This window comes from Berghia stephanieae, chromosome 10 (assembly GCF_034508935.2).
Source record: "Berghia stephanieae isolate SIO BIC M18660-M18661 chromosome 10, UCSD_Bste_1.3, whole genome shotgun sequence".
NCBI lineage: Eukaryota > Metazoa > Mollusca > Gastropoda > Nudibranchia > Aeolidiidae > Berghia > Berghia stephanieae.
In genome coordinates, this window is record NC_088369.1 from 24,845,167 (window position 1) to 24,863,977 (window position 18,811).

The window sequence follows — 18,811 nt, forward strand, 5'->3', positions numbered from 1 at the left end:
CAATACTACATCAGATGGACGATTCAAGTTACGATACTTGAATACAATAACTTTCATTCACAACAGAATGGAAGCTTTAATATAGGGAAGAAAAGTGTGATGCTAAAAAACTGGTGTAAAACTAATCGGATGGTCGGGGGGGGGGGGAGGGGGGGGGGGGGGGGGGGGGGGGGCTTGCGTGAAGCAGATGTTACTGTCTTCCTCCATGCTTGCCTGTTTCTAGCCCTATATAGCAGCTCCGGAACCGACCTCTCTGTCCATTCTTTTATATTGTCCAGCCACATCATCCTTTGGCGCCCTCTTCTTCGCTGGCCTTCGACTGTGCCCTGTAGGACTGTCCTGCTCAGGCTATCGTGTCGAATATGGTGTCCAAACCAAGACAGTTTTCTGCGCTTCACAGTCACGAGAAAAGGTTCTTGTGGGCCTGCCCGAGCTTCTATTTCTTCCAGGACGTCTTCGTTTGTGCAATGCTCCGTATATGAAACGCGTAGCAGTCTTCTATAGCAATTGCTTTCAAACGCCATTATGCGCCGGTGTGCATCCATTGTAAGTGTCCAGGCTTCGCATCCATACAACAAGGTTGATAACACCAGTGATTTATACAGTTTGACCTTTAGATTAAGACTCATGCTACTTTTCCAAATCTTTATGCTACTTTTCCAAATATTTGTTAATTGAGTCATCACTGATGTTGCCATTGCAATTCTCTTTCGAATTTCAATTGTGCTAGTCCCATCTTTGCTTAGTGTCACACCTAGATATTTGAATGTCGTGACCTCTTTTAGTTTTTCATTTCCCACTGTGATGTTTATGTTGATTTTTTTTTAAATATGCTGGTCGTCAATTCCAAAAATAAATTGAGCTTTTTATAGCGCAATATCCACTAAACCTGCTCAAGCTATTTACGGGCTCGGGACACTTTTTGTTTAGGCAATACCGGTGGGAGCCCCCAGGAAGATTATGGGATCTACATTCTTTATCGGATATTTTGTTTTTAAAGGTTTGATGGTGCTTGTAAAACATTGAGGTCATTATAGGGCTAGAAGAAAGAAAGAAAATGAGATACCAGTCAAAAGATTCTAATTCTAGTTTTACAAATTAAATTAAATTAGCACACGAGATAAAAAATAAGGCAAAGGATAATGTTTCAAAAAGGGAACAGATATAGATTCCAAGAGAGGATAATCTGTGTACGTAGTTTGAGATCACCTAAAAGTCTCATACAGATACAAGCACAGTATACAACTAAAACAAATAGACTCAAATGCTTACAAATATTACATTATATAACAAAAAGGTCGACTTACAAGTCAAAAGGGAAAAAGACATCATCTCCAAAAATTAACTATACATTTGACAGCTTCCCTCTCAGCCAAGGTCTCCGGCCAGGGACAGAACAAAACAAAGTAAGAGCGAATTGGAAAACGTACATGGGAGGGGGGGGGGGGATGGTGGGATGGGAGAAAGTATTCCCCCTGTCCATGATTGCCATGATTGGGGGGGGGGGGGGTCAATTGAACCTGGGGAAAAGTTCGCCATTTCAAAGGCCATGGTCTGAAACAATTTGACTGACATCATACACTCAAATGGTTGCAAATGTAAATCATTATAAAGCCTATGTAGAGAACAAAATATACACCGTTTCCTTCAAGATCCCAAGCCCACTTCTCAGTCTAGTGCTGGGCAAAGCCATTGAACTATCTTCCTCCCACTATGTGATTCCAGGCAGGGATGCAAATGGTCTCAATCCAGTTCCAGACGAAGAACATGGAGAGAATAAATGATAAAAGGGCGATGGGGGAGACATCACGGTAAACGGCCAATCAATAACCAGCCCAAGACGGTCAACTTTCCCCTAACCTAAAGGGAATTACATTCACAGGACTCCAGGACGAGGACAAAATCTCACACCTATTGGAATTAAAGTACCCCCCTCTTAGTATTAGTAGACGTTAGTGTTATATTTATGGAATAAAATTTCAAGTGGCTGTTCATGAATTTGGATCAGAATACAAAGATGCAACAAGTGACATAAAATAAAATTGTTTGTTTGTTTTTAAGGGTTTTACGGCGCTTGCAACACATTTAGGTCATATCAGCGCCATTAAAAAGGAAGAAAATTGGATAGTGAAAAGATTCTTACAATAAAAAAGGACATGAGGAAAAAACTAAGACAAAGGGAAGTGGTTCAAATAAAGAACTGATGTAGGTTCCAATGGCACACTATCAGTGTACTTGGTTTGCGATCACCTAAATGTCTCACCAATACACCAGCACAAGATCCCACTAAGAGGAATGAAATCAAATGCTTACATTATATATTCAAATTAACAAACATAATAACACATAACAGAGAGATGATTTACAAGGAAATATTATCATCTCCCAAAACAATAACTATGCATTTGACTTTCCCTCCCGGCCAAGCACTACAGCCAGGACCTGGGCAAAACCAAGTAATCTTATTCCAAGACAAAGACAGAAAGCAAATTGGAAGACAGATATAGGGGGATAGAAGACTCAGTAAGTGCCACCCTGACCACTATCCCACTATGGAAGACATAAAATAAAAGCAACAATGGGGGGAAACAATTAAACAAACAGGTTGTATGTAGTTTGATTTCAATTTTCATTCCAATGTTTATTAAACGATCTTATTTCAAAAGGCAATGAAAAAGTATAGAAAAGCATAGTAATAATAATAATAATAATAATAATAATAATAATAATAATAATAATAATAATAATAATAATAATAATAATAATAGATTAATAATAATAATAATAATAAAATGATGATAATATTAATAATTATAAAAATAATAGTAAATAATAATAATAATAATAATAATAATAATAATAATAATAATATGATAATAATAATAATAATAATAATAATAATAATAATAATAATAATAATAATAATAATAATAATAATAATAATAATAATAATAATAATAATAATAATAATAATAATAATAATAATGTCGAAGCCGGTAAATGGAATGTCGATTTATCAGAACATCTGCTTTATTGGATTGATTGGTTGTCACAACATCATATATAAGAATCTAGACCGATTTTATTTGCTATATCTCGCATAAGAGAAAACATATTGGAACGTAGTATATATCTTAAAGAAGGGTCAATTTTTTTTCTTTCTGTTGATATGTCACATGCCTTTAATTTACACTTGAACTGTCATACATATATATATTTTTTTAATTTAAGCACCTTAGAGTTAGAGAATGAATTCATATAATTTACGCGCAATACAAATAATTTATTATTATTATCATCATTATTAAAATTTAGTGACACAAGTGAGAAGCAGTAGCGTACTTCTATATAGGTCGATATAAAAGGTCCACGTTGTAAATACGCACCAAAACTATTTTAGATATTTGTTTCACATAAGCACCAAATGAGTGATGACATGAAACATGACCCTTTTCCTGACCTCGGGAGAAAATCATCATCAAACTCAATACCGCTACCCGACGTAGTGGCAACCCCGAGAACCGCATATTTTTACCAAATTTCAGTTAACACTTTTTTCCATACTTACCATTGTCACATAATTAGGTTATAGTATCATATTATAGTAATCGAGTACATGGGGTGGATTAAAAATTTGAAATAATAAACGGTTATGATTTAGATGTTCAAGCAGATAAGACGTGTTTGTTGACTCTGATTGATTTAATAACATATACAGTTAAGTAGAGTATATAAGATATATATATATATATATATATATATATATATATATATATATATATATATATATATATATATATATTTAAATTAATTACTTTTCATACCCGTCCCAGCTGCATAAGAGGTTAAATAGGTCACTCAACGTTATAGGATGCCTAAGTATAACCCGCCAGATGAACTTAATTTTCAAAAGCCTGCATGGCAATATAGACCGTGGGCTGGCAGTCGAAACCCTCCCCCCCCCCCCCCTTTGGGATTTTTGTACACTCATAATTTCTTAAAGAGTACCAATAGAAGTGTTAAAAAATCGATGTTAGCCACTTTGCAAGTGTAGCCTTTACAGAGTTATCACCCCTGAAATGTCACGTGGTGCAGAAAAATTAGACAAGGACTAACAAACTTTGAAGGTCGATAACTTTGCCAATTTTTGGTGTAGAGCCTTAATATTGGTTTCAAAAGAAAGCCTGAAAGTTACTTTATACATCCATATTAAAAATATGGTACTGAAAACGTTATCTTTTAAAATGTCGACGTTAAAAGGTCGAAAAAATATTTGTTTGCGATTTTGGACATCTGTCAAACTTTTGAAAACAAAAACTATAAACAATTTTATATGTCTTTAAAAACAAGTTGTAGACAGTGCAATGTACAAAGTATATGCCAAATTTGGAAGTATTCGAAGAAGTCGTTACGGAGTTGACGCTTATTTAAGGTCAAAATAGACCTAAAATTGTCCAAAAATGACAATTTAAGAATTTATGTAAACATAGTCCTGTAGCATCTCAAATAAAAGATCTCGGTGAGTGGAGTGCAGATATGAACATTATAATCACATGATATTTTATCTTATGTATGTTAGTGACACTACAAAGCACAGTTAAGCAAGAACGACTTAATAGATCGATAGCAGATGACATTTGCTATTGTGTCACCAATGGGCGCTGGAAGATGCCCAAGCATATACTGCTGCGTGTATCAATAAGACACCTTACAGGTAAAGCACAACTCATTCATGTCTTGAACAGATTTGGACACACTATTTCATATTCAGCAATTCTGGAAATCGAAACTGCCGTTTGTGACAGCATTACCAACTCCAGCAACATTCTTCCTCAGCAAATCAAAACAGAGAACAACCTTGTAACTCACTTCTGCTGGGATAACTTCGACCTAGCTGAGGAAACATTATCTGGTTCAGACACAACACATACGACACACGGGATAGTGATTCAGGAAGTAAGAGAAAAGCCTAACGAGGAAGTGACCAATGAAAAAGAAATTGATGGCTGCCAGACAGACACGGGTCAAACAACTCTTACACAGAGGAAAAGGTGATCCATGAATTACCAACCCAAAGATTTACTACCGTGTTTCTTAAAGCAAAGAAAAAAACCAACCATACCGACACTTGAAGTATGTGTACCATGTTCTGTACTAGGTGAAGTTCCACTGTCAGACTTCCTGTGGATGTTTTGTAGATCCAATCTAGAAGGATTGAGAGGGAAAGTTGATGGCTGGCAAGGATGGGTTTCTGCTTTGGGAAAACTCATGCAAGGGAGAAGTTTTGAAGAAATTATAGAATCTGGCATCTGTGCAAGTGGTTCTATGAACAAAGTGATGAGTGGAAAGCACTATAATAGAGAACTGAGAGTTCACGTGTTGATGTTAGAGGCTCTAGAGAGATGTTTATTTAAACAGTTTGAGCAGCATACCAACTCCAACATTCTCATCAAATCTGTGAAAAAAGAATGAATGCTCTTCATGGACGAAAATAGTCTCGAGTATGCATCAGAGAATGAAGACTTCAAAGATTTGTGGATGCGATACTCACACTTTAGGGAAGGAGTTCAGGGACGTCTTGGAAAAACAGTCCAATTTTGGATTAAGTATATGGATAAAGTTTGGCTGTTGTTAAAATTTCTACGAGACACAAAGACCAACAACTTCATTGTTCATGTCCAGTGCCTTCAGGAACTATGTCCCTTATTCTTTGCCAATGGACCATCAGAATTATGCAAGATACGTGTCAGCATACCTCATGTCTCTGACCAATCTTTCCCATTCCCATCCAGGTGCTGATGAGTTGCTGAAAAATTGGGGCTTCAGTGTTTCTCGATCTTACAATCCAGCATCAAGAACAGCTGTAGACATGTCGATCGAGCAGACAATCAATCGGCAAGCAAAATCTAAAGGGGGGATTATTGGCTTCAGCAGAAATATGCCTGCATATCATCGCGGGTGTCTTACCAGACCCCCAAGAGCTGAGTATTTAAATGCCACTCTCGAACAAGCCGACATGAATAAGGAAGACACCTCCATTCACAAATAAGAAAGACCATCAAAAATACGGGAAAGTGAGGCTGATATTCAGCGTGTGCATTCTGCAGTGAACAGATTCATAAATCCCTTTGATATTGACGAAAAGCAATCTTTAATAATATGTTTATCTTCAGGGATGAGAGCAGCAGAAAATATTTCTGATGATCTTTTGTCTGTTGACCAAAAGGGCCAGGAACAATTTAATGAATTTGTTCAAAAACGTCTGGTGGAAATCATCAAAGTGTACAGATCGCTGCACAGAGAAAATTTTTTGGGCAGTTATTGATGGTCAGTACACATCATGACTTGGATCTGCAAAATGTGTTGGCTCTAAGTCCAATCCCATGGGCCCTAGCAACACCAGATGGACTTCCAACAAAAACAGACAAAAGTGCATTGATGCATAAATTAGAAAATCCTGTCGCACTTGTTGATGTCACAAACAATACGAATACATGCAAAGAAGTTGTAATTGATGGAAATGCTCTGTCTCATTCCCTAAAAAGTATTCCGGAAACTTTTGGCCAGCTGTCAGAAATGATCTTTCAACTTTTACCCTTAGCTAAACGTATTCATTTTGTGACGGATTCGTATAACACAAAATCCATCAAATCTCTTGAAAGGACCATAAGACGCTCCAGTCAGACAAAACCCTTGTTATTGCGGGGACTATCTACAAAAACGCCAAGAGATTGGAAGTCTTTTCTATCTAATGATGACAACAAGAAAAATCTCATCAACCTTATTCAAAAGTCATAGGAGGATGATACAAAGGCAAGGAAATACTGTTTGTATCAGAAGAACAGTGCACTTGCTTGACAAGTAGAGATGGAGTAACAACAGAAGCCACCATCGTACACTCAAGGTATTCATCACATGAAGAAGCAGACAGCTGCATTACACTTCATTGTTTTCATGCAGCCAAGAGTGATTGTGATGAAATTATTGTTCACTCTCCAGATACAGATGTATCTGCCACTGAAATTTCAAAGCTGTTTTTATGGACTGGAACAGGATGTCATCGCAGACTTATCAACATATCTCTATTATCTCAGATGCATGACACAAGTTTGATTCGTGCAATTTTGGGATTTCATGCTTTTACAGGATGTGACACCACTAGTAAATTCATTCGAAGATGAAAAATTAAGCAATTGAAAATCATGAAGGCAAAACCACAGTTTCTTCTTGCATTCGAGGCTCTTGGTGTGAATGACATTGTGGATTCTAAGCTTCTAGATGACTTGGAGCAGTTTGTTTGCTTTATCTACAATAAAAATACTTATTCAGATGTGAACAAATTGCATTTTGATATGGTTCATCAACGGTTCCACACAGGGTCTGGAAATATTCTGTCAAACTCTGTTGGAATTGATTTTAGCCTGCTGCCCCCATGCCGATTCACTCTTCAAATGCACATCATGCGTGTCAATTATCAGACGCTTCTTTGGAAGAAATCCAATATCTCATTTCCAAATCTGCCACCTCCTAAGGATCATGACTGGAAGGTGACTACTGATGAAGACCTAGAATGCAACTGGTGTGCTGCAGACATTGTTCCACAAGATCTGGTGGATATCATGTCAACTGATCAGCCAGATGATAGTGAAGATGATGTTTTCAAAACCCTTTAAGCTGATGAATTTGCCAGTGACAACAGTGATGAAGAAACGAGTGACAGCGAAGAGGAAAAAGATTACCCAGCTTCTGCAGCTGAGTTGGTGGAGCAAAGTACATCTTGAACTAAGCCCGTCATATGCTGCTATTGATAAAATGTACGTTTTACACTGATTTTAACACTTTAGAGACTTTTATGTCCTAAATAATGAGGAAAATTATTTTAATGAAATAACTATATTCTGCTAATCGAGAGCTTTAATTTGATACGTATGCAACATGAATATATTTACTCAATTTTGAAAAAAAATAATTTTCACTGGCTTTCGGTATTTTGGGCATTAAATGACTTCCCATTCAAAAACTATCACTTCAGATGCTTTCAAATTTGGCATGTACGTTAAGTTACAGTACATCTACATTTTCATTTATTTAGAGCATACTGAACTATTCATTTTTCAGTTGTTATTCTTAAAATTAGATATTGAAAAACACAAGAAAATTGCTTTTTGACCTTTTGTCATGGATTTCCTTCAAGACAAAAATCTTGAAACCTTAATATCTTAACTTATGTTTAGGTATAGACTGTGGCCTTTCATTTAAACCGATTTGAATGATCTAGAGCTAAAACTAAAAAAGTTATGAATATTTTTAATGGGTTGGTACTTTTTTTGCACCACGTGACCTTTCAGGGGCAATAACTCTGTTAAGGCGACACTTGCCAAGTAGCTAACATGCTCAGATCACTTCCTTAGGAGGTTGCCTAACATAAAAAGTAGTGGTATAAAATCCCAAGGGGGGGGGGGGGTAGGTGGGGGGGGGGGGTTATAGTCAGCCCACGGTCTAATATGGAAAGAGCGTTTCTCGAAGAGAAGGATGACTACGATGCCGTTCTTGCAAAATTTGAGGAATATTTGATCCAAAAGATAAATGTTATTTTTGAAAGAGCTAAATTTCTCAAGAGAAATCATCAGGACAACGAATCTATTGAAGAATTTGTTAGGTCGCTGTATAAATTATCCAAACACTGTAACTTCAATGACAGACACACGCAAATAAGAGACAGATTGGTCATATGAATTCAAGATAAACATCTATGTGAAAAGCTTCAATTGAAATAAGACTTAACCCTTGAAAAGGCCATTGAAATTTCGAGAAACCACGAATTAATTAAACAACAAAACTCGGAATGTCTAACCAGAGAAGTTGAGGCCACGAGCCTACGGAAAAAGCACTGGGAAGCACCGCCAGTGAACGGGCAGATCGATAGCAAGAGACAAGGAGTATTCAGAAATCAAAATACTCAGAGAAACAATAATAACAATTTCCCATCCACAAGAGATAGGGGAGAGCCAATATTATGCGGACGATGCGGAACGATTCATCAGGCGAGAACTTGTCCGGCTTATGGAAAATTTTGTTTGAAGTGTAAAAAGAAAAACCATTTCGCACGAAGATGTAAAAATACAAAGGATATTGGAGCGACATGTATCGATACCGAAATACTAGAGGTAGGGTCAGTTCGCGACAAGGCATGGAGTGTAAAATTATCAATCAACGGCAAGCCTGTCAACTTCAAAATTTGCACATGAGCAGACGTATCAATTATGCCAAGACCCATTTTCAAGGCCTTAAACTTGAAAAAGAAACTTCACGAGACTGATAAAATATTGCAAAGTCCCCCAGGCAGATTAATTACCATCGGATTTTTCGTGCAACCTGTCACGTACAAGACCAACCGTTATAATCTCAGTATTTTTGTTGTTGACACGGAGAGTCCACATTGCCTCTTGAGCCGCGAGGATTCAGAAAGACTTAGTTGGTAACCCGTATAAACGAAATCCAAATTCCTAGAACTGTCTTCGCCGCCACAGGCATAATAAAAACACAACCCGTTAAAATTGAGTTAAATGATAATGCAGTGCCGTATGTAACAACTGTACCAAGGCTATACGAATCCCATTACTGGAAAAAGTGAAAAGGAATTAGAGAGAATGAGAAGTATGGGGAAAATTGAAGGAATAACAGAACCAACGGAATGGTGTGGACTCATTGTTGTTGTTCCAAAACCTGGAAGTGATCAAATTAGAATTTGCGTTGATATAACTGTGCAGTCAAAAGAGAAAGATTTACACTACCTACTGTAGATGAAATAGCTCATAAGTTATCAGAAGAAAAGTATTTTACCTGAGTCGATTGCGCCTCTGGATTTTGGCAAATACCCTTAGATGAAACTAGCGCAAAACTGACAACTTTTATTACACCTTTTGGCAGATATTACCTCAAAGTCTTACCATTTGGTATTACCAGCGCAACTGAGATTTTTCAGAGAAAAATGAAAGAGCTTATAAAAGACTGAAAAGGCTCAGATTGTTTTATTGATGACGTCATTATGTTTGGACGCACAGAAGAGGAACATGACAAAAGATTGCAGGAAGTTCTTAAAGAAATTCAAAAGTCAGGGCTGAAACTAAATAAATAAAATGTGAATTTAAGAAGACAGAAATAAAAATTTTAGAATTTTAATAAACAAAGACGGCATGACACCTGATGACGAGAAAATCAGGGCTATGCAAGAATTAAGTGATCCAAAGAATGAATCGAAACTTAAAAGTATCCTGGGAATCATCAATTTCCTAGGAAGACACTTACCGAACTTATCTACAACCTTGAAACCTTTATATGATTTGCTGAAGAAGACTGCCACATGGTACTGGGGACCTCAACAAGTAGAGGCTCTTTAAAAAGTCAAGTCGAAAATTACGAATGCATCAGTGCTTGCTTTCTATGATCCTCTAAAACTAACTATTGTTACAGCCGATAGTAGTTCATACGGAGTGGGAGGAGCACTACTTCAAAAAATTAGAGACGAGATAAGATCAGTCGCATACTGCTCTCGAACGCTAACTTCAACAGAAAGAGGGTATGCGCAAATATAGAAGGACACGTTATCCGCTGTATGGGCGTGTGAAAAGTTTACCAGATTTTTAATAGGCTTGAAGTCATTCACACTTGAGACTGATCACAAACCAATCGTACCACTCATAGAAACAAAAGACCTTGACCGGACACATCTGAGATGTCAACGGCTACTGATGAGACTCATGAGATTTAATCCAAATGCAATCTATAAACCAGGGAAAGACATACATTTGGCAGACACTCTGTCTAGAAAGACACTCCAGATTGAAGACATAACGCTGGAAATGGATGTTAATGCGAATGTAAATAGCATAGAAACACACCAGTGGAAATGTAGACTTGGATATCATAAGAAAGAAGACAGCACAAGAAGGTGAAATGAACCAACTGAAAGGACTCATCGAACAAAGTTGGCCGAAAAACAAACAAAATGTACCTGTTAGCTTAAAGAAGTACAACGAAGAGAGAGGCAGCATGAGTATACTTCATGGACTCGTGGTTAAAGATAAGCGCATTGTTATCCCGCAAAGCATTAGAAAGGATCTTCTAAAACAAATACACGAGGGGCACCAAGGAATCAATAAGTGCCGTGAACGAGCTAGACAATCGGTGTGGTGGCCCAACATCAACAAGGAAATACGAAGCATCATAGAAAATTCTAAGCAATGCGAAGAAGCAAGACCAACAAACAGGAAGGAGACACTGAAGCCAACACCTCTACTAGGGAGAGCATGTCAAAAAGCAGCTGCAGATTTATTCTACCACAAGAATAAAACATTCATTGTCCGAAAAGACTATTATTCACGCTACGTTGAAATTGGATACCTGCCGAACCAGAGTTCCGTCACCACAAGTCTGAAGCTGAAAAGTTTCTTTGCACGCCACGGAATTCCTGAAATCCTGATCACAGACAATGGACCGCAGTTTAGCAGCAGAGAATTTAAGCAATTTTCGAGAGAATTGCGATTCAAGCATCAGACTACTTCGCCACATTACCCGCAAGCTAAAACACACGTCAATACATTTTGCTCCTTCTATGCTTAGCATGGGAAGAGAATTGAGAACAACAGTTCCAGTATTACCAGACAATCTGCAACCTCAACACATTAGACCGAGCATTGTCCAACAAAATGACGAAATCAGCAAACTCGCATACAAGACACAGTTTGACCGAAGACATGGTGCTAGAGATTTATCACCATTGCAACCACAGGATCGAGTTTTAATCAAACTAGATGATAGAAAAGGATGGACAACGCCAGGTCATATAATAAACGTACAACCAACACCAAGATCATACACAGTGGACACAGGCACGTCGGTTGTAAGAAGAAATCGTCGAACATGATGCCAACAAGGCACAATAGGCCCTTAGCTACTGCGTCTCGCGACACAATGGAGTGGGACGACAAAAGCTATAATTTCAACCTCGCCCCTTCCCCCAGAAATGAGGAAGAGCGTGAAGCCAATTGTCCTGTAACAGACGTTGGCAACAATGCCAATGATGCCATTACACCATCTTCATCCCAACCACACGTCACGCGTCACATTTGAATGGTCTTTCTCCTGTATGAATTCTGATATGTACTTGCAAATCTTGTTGCCTTTCTACAGGTTAGACATTTGAATGGTCGTTCTCCCGAGTGAGTTTTGATGTGTTGTTTTAAATGTGAAGCCCGTTGTTCTTTTAAATGTGGATCCTGAGTGAATGTCTTTCCACAGGTTAAACAATTGAATTGTCTTTCTCCCGTATGTCTTCTGATGTGTGCTTTTAAATGTGAAGCCTGAGTGAATGAGTCTAATATGTTACACCTTTGAATGGTCTTTCTCCGGTATGAGATCTGATGTGTTTTAAAAAAAAAGTGAAGCCTGAGTGAATGCCTTTCCACAGGTCAGACATTTGAATGGTTTTTCTCCTGTATGAGTTCAGATGTGTGCTTTTAAGTGTGAAGCCCGAGTGAATATGTCTCCACAGGTTACACATTTGAATGGTCTTTCTCCTGAATGAATTCTCATGTGTACTTGCAAATCTCGTTTTGTGATAAATACATTTCCACAGGTCAGACATTAAAATGGTTTTTCTCCTGTATGAGTTCTGATGTGTGCTTTTAAGTGTGAAGCCTGAGTGAATATGTCTCCACGGGTTACCCATTTGAATGGTTTTTCTCCTGTATGAATTCTGATGTGTACTTCCAAAGCTTGTTTTGTGATAAATGCCTTTCCACAGGTTAGACATTTGAATGGTCTTTCTCCCGAGTGAGCTTTGATGTGTTCTTTTAAATGTGAAGCCCGAGTAAATGTCTTTCCACAGGTCAGACATTTGAATGGTCTTTCTCCCGTATGAGTTCTGATGTGTGCTTTTAAATATGAAGCCTGAGTGAATGTGTCTCCACAGGTTAGACATTTGAATGGTATGTCTCCCGTATGAGTTCTGATGTGTTTTTTTAAAAGTGGAACCCGAGTGAATGCCTTTCCACAGGTCAGACATTTGAATGGTCTTTCTACCGTATGAGTTTTGATGTGTTCTTTTAAATGTGAATCCTGAGTGAATGTCTTTCCGCAGGTTAGACAATTGAATGGTCTTTCTTCCGTATGACTTCTGATGTGTTCTTTTAAACGTTGAGCCTGAGTGAATGCGACTCCACAGGTTACACATTTGAATGGTCTCTCTCCTGAATGAGTTCTCATGTGTAGTTGCAAATCTCGTTTTGTGATAAATGCAATTCCACAGGTCAGACATTTGAATGGTCTTTCTCCCGTATGAGTTCTGATGTGTGCTTTTAAATGTGAATCCTGAGTGAATGTCTTTCCACATGTTAGACAATTAAATGGTCTTTCCCCCGTATGAGTTCTGTTGTGTACTTTTAAATTTGAAGTCTGAGTGAATGTCTTTCCACAGGTTAGACAATTGAATGGTCTTTCTCCTGAATGAGTTCTGATGTGTCCTTTTAAATGTGAAGCCTGCGTGAATGTCTTTCCACAGGTCTGACATTCGAATGGTCTTTCTCCCGTATGAGTTCTGATGTGTGCTTTTAAATGTGCAGCCTGAGTGAATGTCTTTCCACAGGTTAGACATTTGAATAGTCTTTCTCCCGTATGAGCTCTCTTTTGTTTTTTTCGAACACCAAAAGAGGACTTGAAGATTGAATTTGTAGAAACATTTTTGCAACAAGCTTTCTGAGATTTCTCATCAATTTGTGCCTCGTCTATTTTAATAATATCAGCTTCTAGTCCATTGTAATTTTTAGAAAGTTGTTTAAAAGATGCATCATGATTGGTTTGGACATCAGTGCCAGGCTTGTGCCACTCCACACAACTGATTGTAGTTTCATCTACATCAACTTCAACTTGAATGTCTTCATGAAGTCTATTGTTCAAAGACTGGCTATAGCAGTCAACATTGTTGTTATCTGTAGAATTGATAATAACACAAGGAAACAATAAAGTGAAGTGATAGAAATGCATTGTAAGAATAAATAACACAGACTGTAGATTTTCGGGTTATCAATATTATGAAAATAGAGGGATTATAAAGGAGAATGGAGATGTGTTCGAGAGTTCGGTGATTTAGAGATATGTATGTTTGAGATGTCAGTGCTGCACTGTATTTGAAAATAATACAATATACAGTCCACTCCGGATAATCGCAACTCGGTTAATCGCAACATTTCCCAAGAAACGGAATAAATTCTATGTATAAAAGTCACCAGTTAATTGCAACAAACTTTGATTAATCGCAACAAATTTTTGCCCTAAAAAAGTGGTAAATTCAAGAAATTAAACAAACAAATATAATGACTAAATTTCATCATGGAAGAAATCGTGAAAGGTTGAACAATCGAGAGTGAGCGGGTTTTAATGCTACAGTAGAGTGCCATCACTTTCTTAGAGACAAAAGAGAACGGAGCTTTGCAGTGTGGGTTTGTGCAGGCATCTGGGGCCATTAAATCGGAGGCGAGAGGGCTGGGCATAGATTTTTACAACAGGTAGACAATGACAGTTATAAAGAGAGACTGTGCGATATCCTTTGTTTTGGGATTGACAACTGTGCATTGTGACATACGAGTTTTTGTAAGACCTTATTATCTCTCATCACGGCTAATCTCTTTGTTTCTTACAAATGTTGCGAACAACAGAATAAAGTTAATCCAATATGAATAAGATGTCGACTTGCACCAAAGCTTCTTTTGCGTGTCAAAAGCTATACAGGGATGCCATATGATTTTTGTTTCAATCAAATTGCTTTGTCTGTGGTGGACTACAAACAATGTTTACAACAACGTGTTTGAGTTTAGCATATTTATGTGTAAAATGTTGCAATCGCAGACAGGAAACTCAACTTCGGTTAATTGCAACATTTTCGCTGATCCCAAGGTGTTGCGATTATCCGGAGTGGACGGTACTCAAAGAATCAAACTTGTCTTATTTAGTTTTGCTGTTTTATACTTTTACAATTGTGACCTGCCAGAACTAATTCCAATTAGTATTAAGTCAAGTTTTTCAAGTTTGGGTTTATTGTACTTCTACATACTATTTAGGGGTGTCAGGCTATTTGTAGTCATCTGATGTCATGAAGAGTTAAACATCCTTTAGTTTACTCATTCTTGTCAAGTGCAATTTCACGGGCAGGTCACATGAAAGCATGCTTAAGGTTTTTGTATTTATTTCAAAACAAAGAGACATTTTAACATTTAGTTTTGCTGTTTTATACTTTTACAATTGTGACCTGCCAGAACTAATTCCAATTAGTATTAAGTCAAGTTTTTCAAGTTTGGGTTTATTGTATTCTACATACTATTTAGGGTGTCAGGCTATTTGTAGTCATCTGAGTCATGAAGAGTTAAACATCCTTTAGTTTACTCATTCTTGTCAAGTGCAATTTCACGGGCAGGTCACATGAAAGCATGCTTAAGGTTTTTGTATTTATTTCAAAACAAAGAGACATTTTAACAAATATAAATTTTCTGCAAACGACTATAACACTGTGATTTCTTCATATGACATGTAAAAACGCACGAAAGTGCAACATGATAAAATGTAACATTCGTTTTCATTGGAATGCTAGATACTTCTAGTTATCGATACCATAGACTTCAAATAACCTAGAGAGACATTCCAATACCATAGACTTCAAACAACCTAGAGCGACATACAAATCCCATAGACTTCAAACAAGAAATGATCATAGACGTTGATTTACATTGAAATGTCTCTACGATTTTTTGATATAACAAACATTTTAGCTACAAGATTAATTTTCGTCATGTCCAACGTTGAAGAACATATAAATGAAGAAACAACAGTGATAGATCAACTAAATACAATTACAAATCTATTGATATCATTCGATGAAAAAGACTAAAATAGTTGAAAACGTCAACGAAACTAGTGTTACCCCACCCACTACAGTAAATACCGCCGAGGCAGCGTCTGCTTCTTATCAAAACGACAGTTCCACAGCTACAGGAGCCAGTGTTACTGACATTATGAAGGAGTTCGAAGCGATTTAAGACTCTGTGTCCAAGATCGTCTTGCCTCCCTATCTTAAAGTTAATTATTCTCCTGCGGGAGTAAAGCAAGAACATAAACCTGCATTGAAAATATTATCGAAATAGGCAAGATTTACGGAAACAGGACTAAAACTGTTGACAACATTTCACAAATCAGGAAATAGTTATACGCTATCTAAAGACGACATCAACGCATTGTTCATTTTCAGCGCCTCTTCCAATTTTCTTCAAGCGGTTCGTTTAATGAGGAAATGTCAAGACTTGTTAGCAATTTGGAGAATAATTATCTACTTTCAGCGACAAATCTTTACAAAATATTAGGATTGCAGCCGAGCTTGCAGCAGTATCTAACAAATCATCCCAGAGCTGTTCAGCTAGAAACTCGTACCAACACCAGGGATTTCGGCCTACTTGTAGCAACCACTGGCGAGGAAGGTTCTTCCAGAACCGCAGTACCTTCCCAAGACAACCATACAACGCAGGTAGTTACAGTGGCAACATTAGGGGTGGCTTTAGTCCAAACTTCAATACCCCATGGCTCATGATTAATGAGTCAATCATCATCGGACGCTTTTCGTGGAGCCGCACTGTCAGCTTGTGTAGACAAATGGAGCGAAATTACATCTTCTGACACCATTCTGAATTTGATATCAAACAGAGTCTTGATCCCTTTTATCAGGACACCGACCCAACCGGTGTGGATACAGAATTATAAACAGTATTCTTCGGATGAAAAATGTTTTTTTAATTTTTTTTTTATTACAGATGAAATTCGGAAATTATGTGCTCAAAATTGCATAGTTCAATGCAGAGATATACCTTATTTTCCCCCCAATGAATGTAGCTCCAAATCAGATGGGACGTACAGACTAATTCACGACTTAAGATTAAGAGAAGTGTTGAACAAGTGTTGTAAGCCTAAGACATTCGTATATAAAGATATAAACACTGTAGGTAATTTGATTCAACCTGTGGACCATTTAGTGACATTAGACTTTAAAAAGTGCCTTTTTTCATATAGCTGTATGTCAAGAGCATTCTATATTTATGGGATTTGAATGGCAGGGGTCATTTTACAAATATGTGGTATTACCGTTTGGTGCATGTTGTAACCCCAACTTTTGCTATAAATTGATGCGCCCAGTAATACAGTTTTTTCGACAGAGACATAATCTACGTATAATTTCTTACGTGGATGATTTCCACATTGGGGATGAAGAAAATAGAATTGGTGAAAGTACAAAGTTAGTAGTAGAAACACTGGAAAGACCTCATGCCAAGTTGTTCAAAACAATTTATTGGTTTCGTCATTGACACGACATCCGGAGCAAACTCTATTCTGGTGAAAGTCCCTAATAAAAGAAAACAAAATCTTTAAAAGGCTATTAAAAGATTACAGATTAAAGGTAAAGGGCCCGCAAGGTTTATTACCAGAGTTTGCGGACAGATTGTGTCTATGACAAAAGCGATATTGCCGCCAAACTACTGTTAAGAAACTTGTATCGTCCATTGACCTCTAAAACATCCTGGCAAGAAGTCCTGACAGTATATGATAGTTCTAATAAAGACCTGGAATGGTGGTTTGATTTACCGAATGCGTGGAACGGTAGATATTATTCTATAGACGATCAGAAAAAAACTACCATACAAATCGCTACGGACGCGTCTAGTTTTAGTTTCGGTGGTATTATGATCGGTTCCAAAGCTCAAACACAAGTCTTCTGGCCTAGCTATATATCTCATAAATGCTCAAACTACAGGGGAATAATGGCAATCTACAAGACATTATTAGCTTTCAAAGACATCATAGAGGGGAACACAGTCCAAGTAATGTCAGACAACTTAACAACAGTCTCATATCTGGGGTGTATTGGGGCCCAAGCAAACAAGTATCAGACATTGCGACAGACATTTGGTCCTTTGCAGTCACAATAATATTTCCATCAGTTCAAGTTCAAAATACTTACCAGGGATTCAGAACGATGCAGCAGACCGATTGTCCCGACTCAAATGCCAATACGAGTGGTATCTACACTCAGGGGGTTCACTTTTCTGAACCGAAAATAGAGCTCATTTACAATAGACAGGTTTGCCAGTATTTCAAGCGCTCAGATACCAGTACCAGTGTACAACAGTTGGTACTTAGATCCAATGACTACAGGAGTAGATGCCTTAAGTCAACATTGGTCCAATCACAACAATTTCATCAACCCTACTCTATGCCTCATGAACAGAGTAGTAGACAAAACAATGGCGGAGAAAGCTGTCGCCACAATCATCTGTCCAGTCTGGCCAGCACAAAGCTGGTTTCAGAAGCTAAGAGGAATAAGTGTATGTCCACCATTAAAACTACTAAAAAGCAAAGATATTTGCATTCCACTTTCGGCCAGAAAACCAGGACCTCTAACAAAACCCAAACTGGAAGCTGGGGGGTGGATGGAAGTTTTATTTAACAATGGACTTGGGTTAGTCAAATAGGGCAGCTGCATATTATCAGCATTTTTTGGCTCCATCAACACTAAAATTATACAATAGATTCGTCAATATGTTCATGAATTGTGGTAATGAGTATGATTATGAATTTTCCCCCACTGCTGAAAACAGATGTGCAATCATAGCAGAGTTTTTGTGTGTGAAAAAGCGGAAAGTTCCGATCGACCAGAATCAATGTTGACTGCCATCATAGCGACGCTGGCACATTTCTTTCAAACTGTTCATTCGAA

General features: G+C 37.6%; 1 protein-coding gene across 1 annotated transcript in view; it reads right to left on the minus strand.

Annotated features, from left to right (window-relative positions):
* Window positions 1-12,567: 12,567 nt before the first annotated feature.
* Window positions 12,568-18,811, minus strand: part of LOC144980615 (uncharacterized) — a 74,582-nt gene continuing 68,338 nt past the window's right edge. Inside the window, 3 exon segments of the mRNA XM_078928295.1 lie at window positions 12,568-14,070; window positions 14,460-14,541; window positions 15,979-16,167. Of these exon segments, the coding sequence (XP_078784421.1) occupies window positions 12,646-14,070; window positions 14,460-14,541; window positions 15,979-16,167 (1,696 nt within the window). The 3' untranslated portion in view covers window positions 12,568-12,645.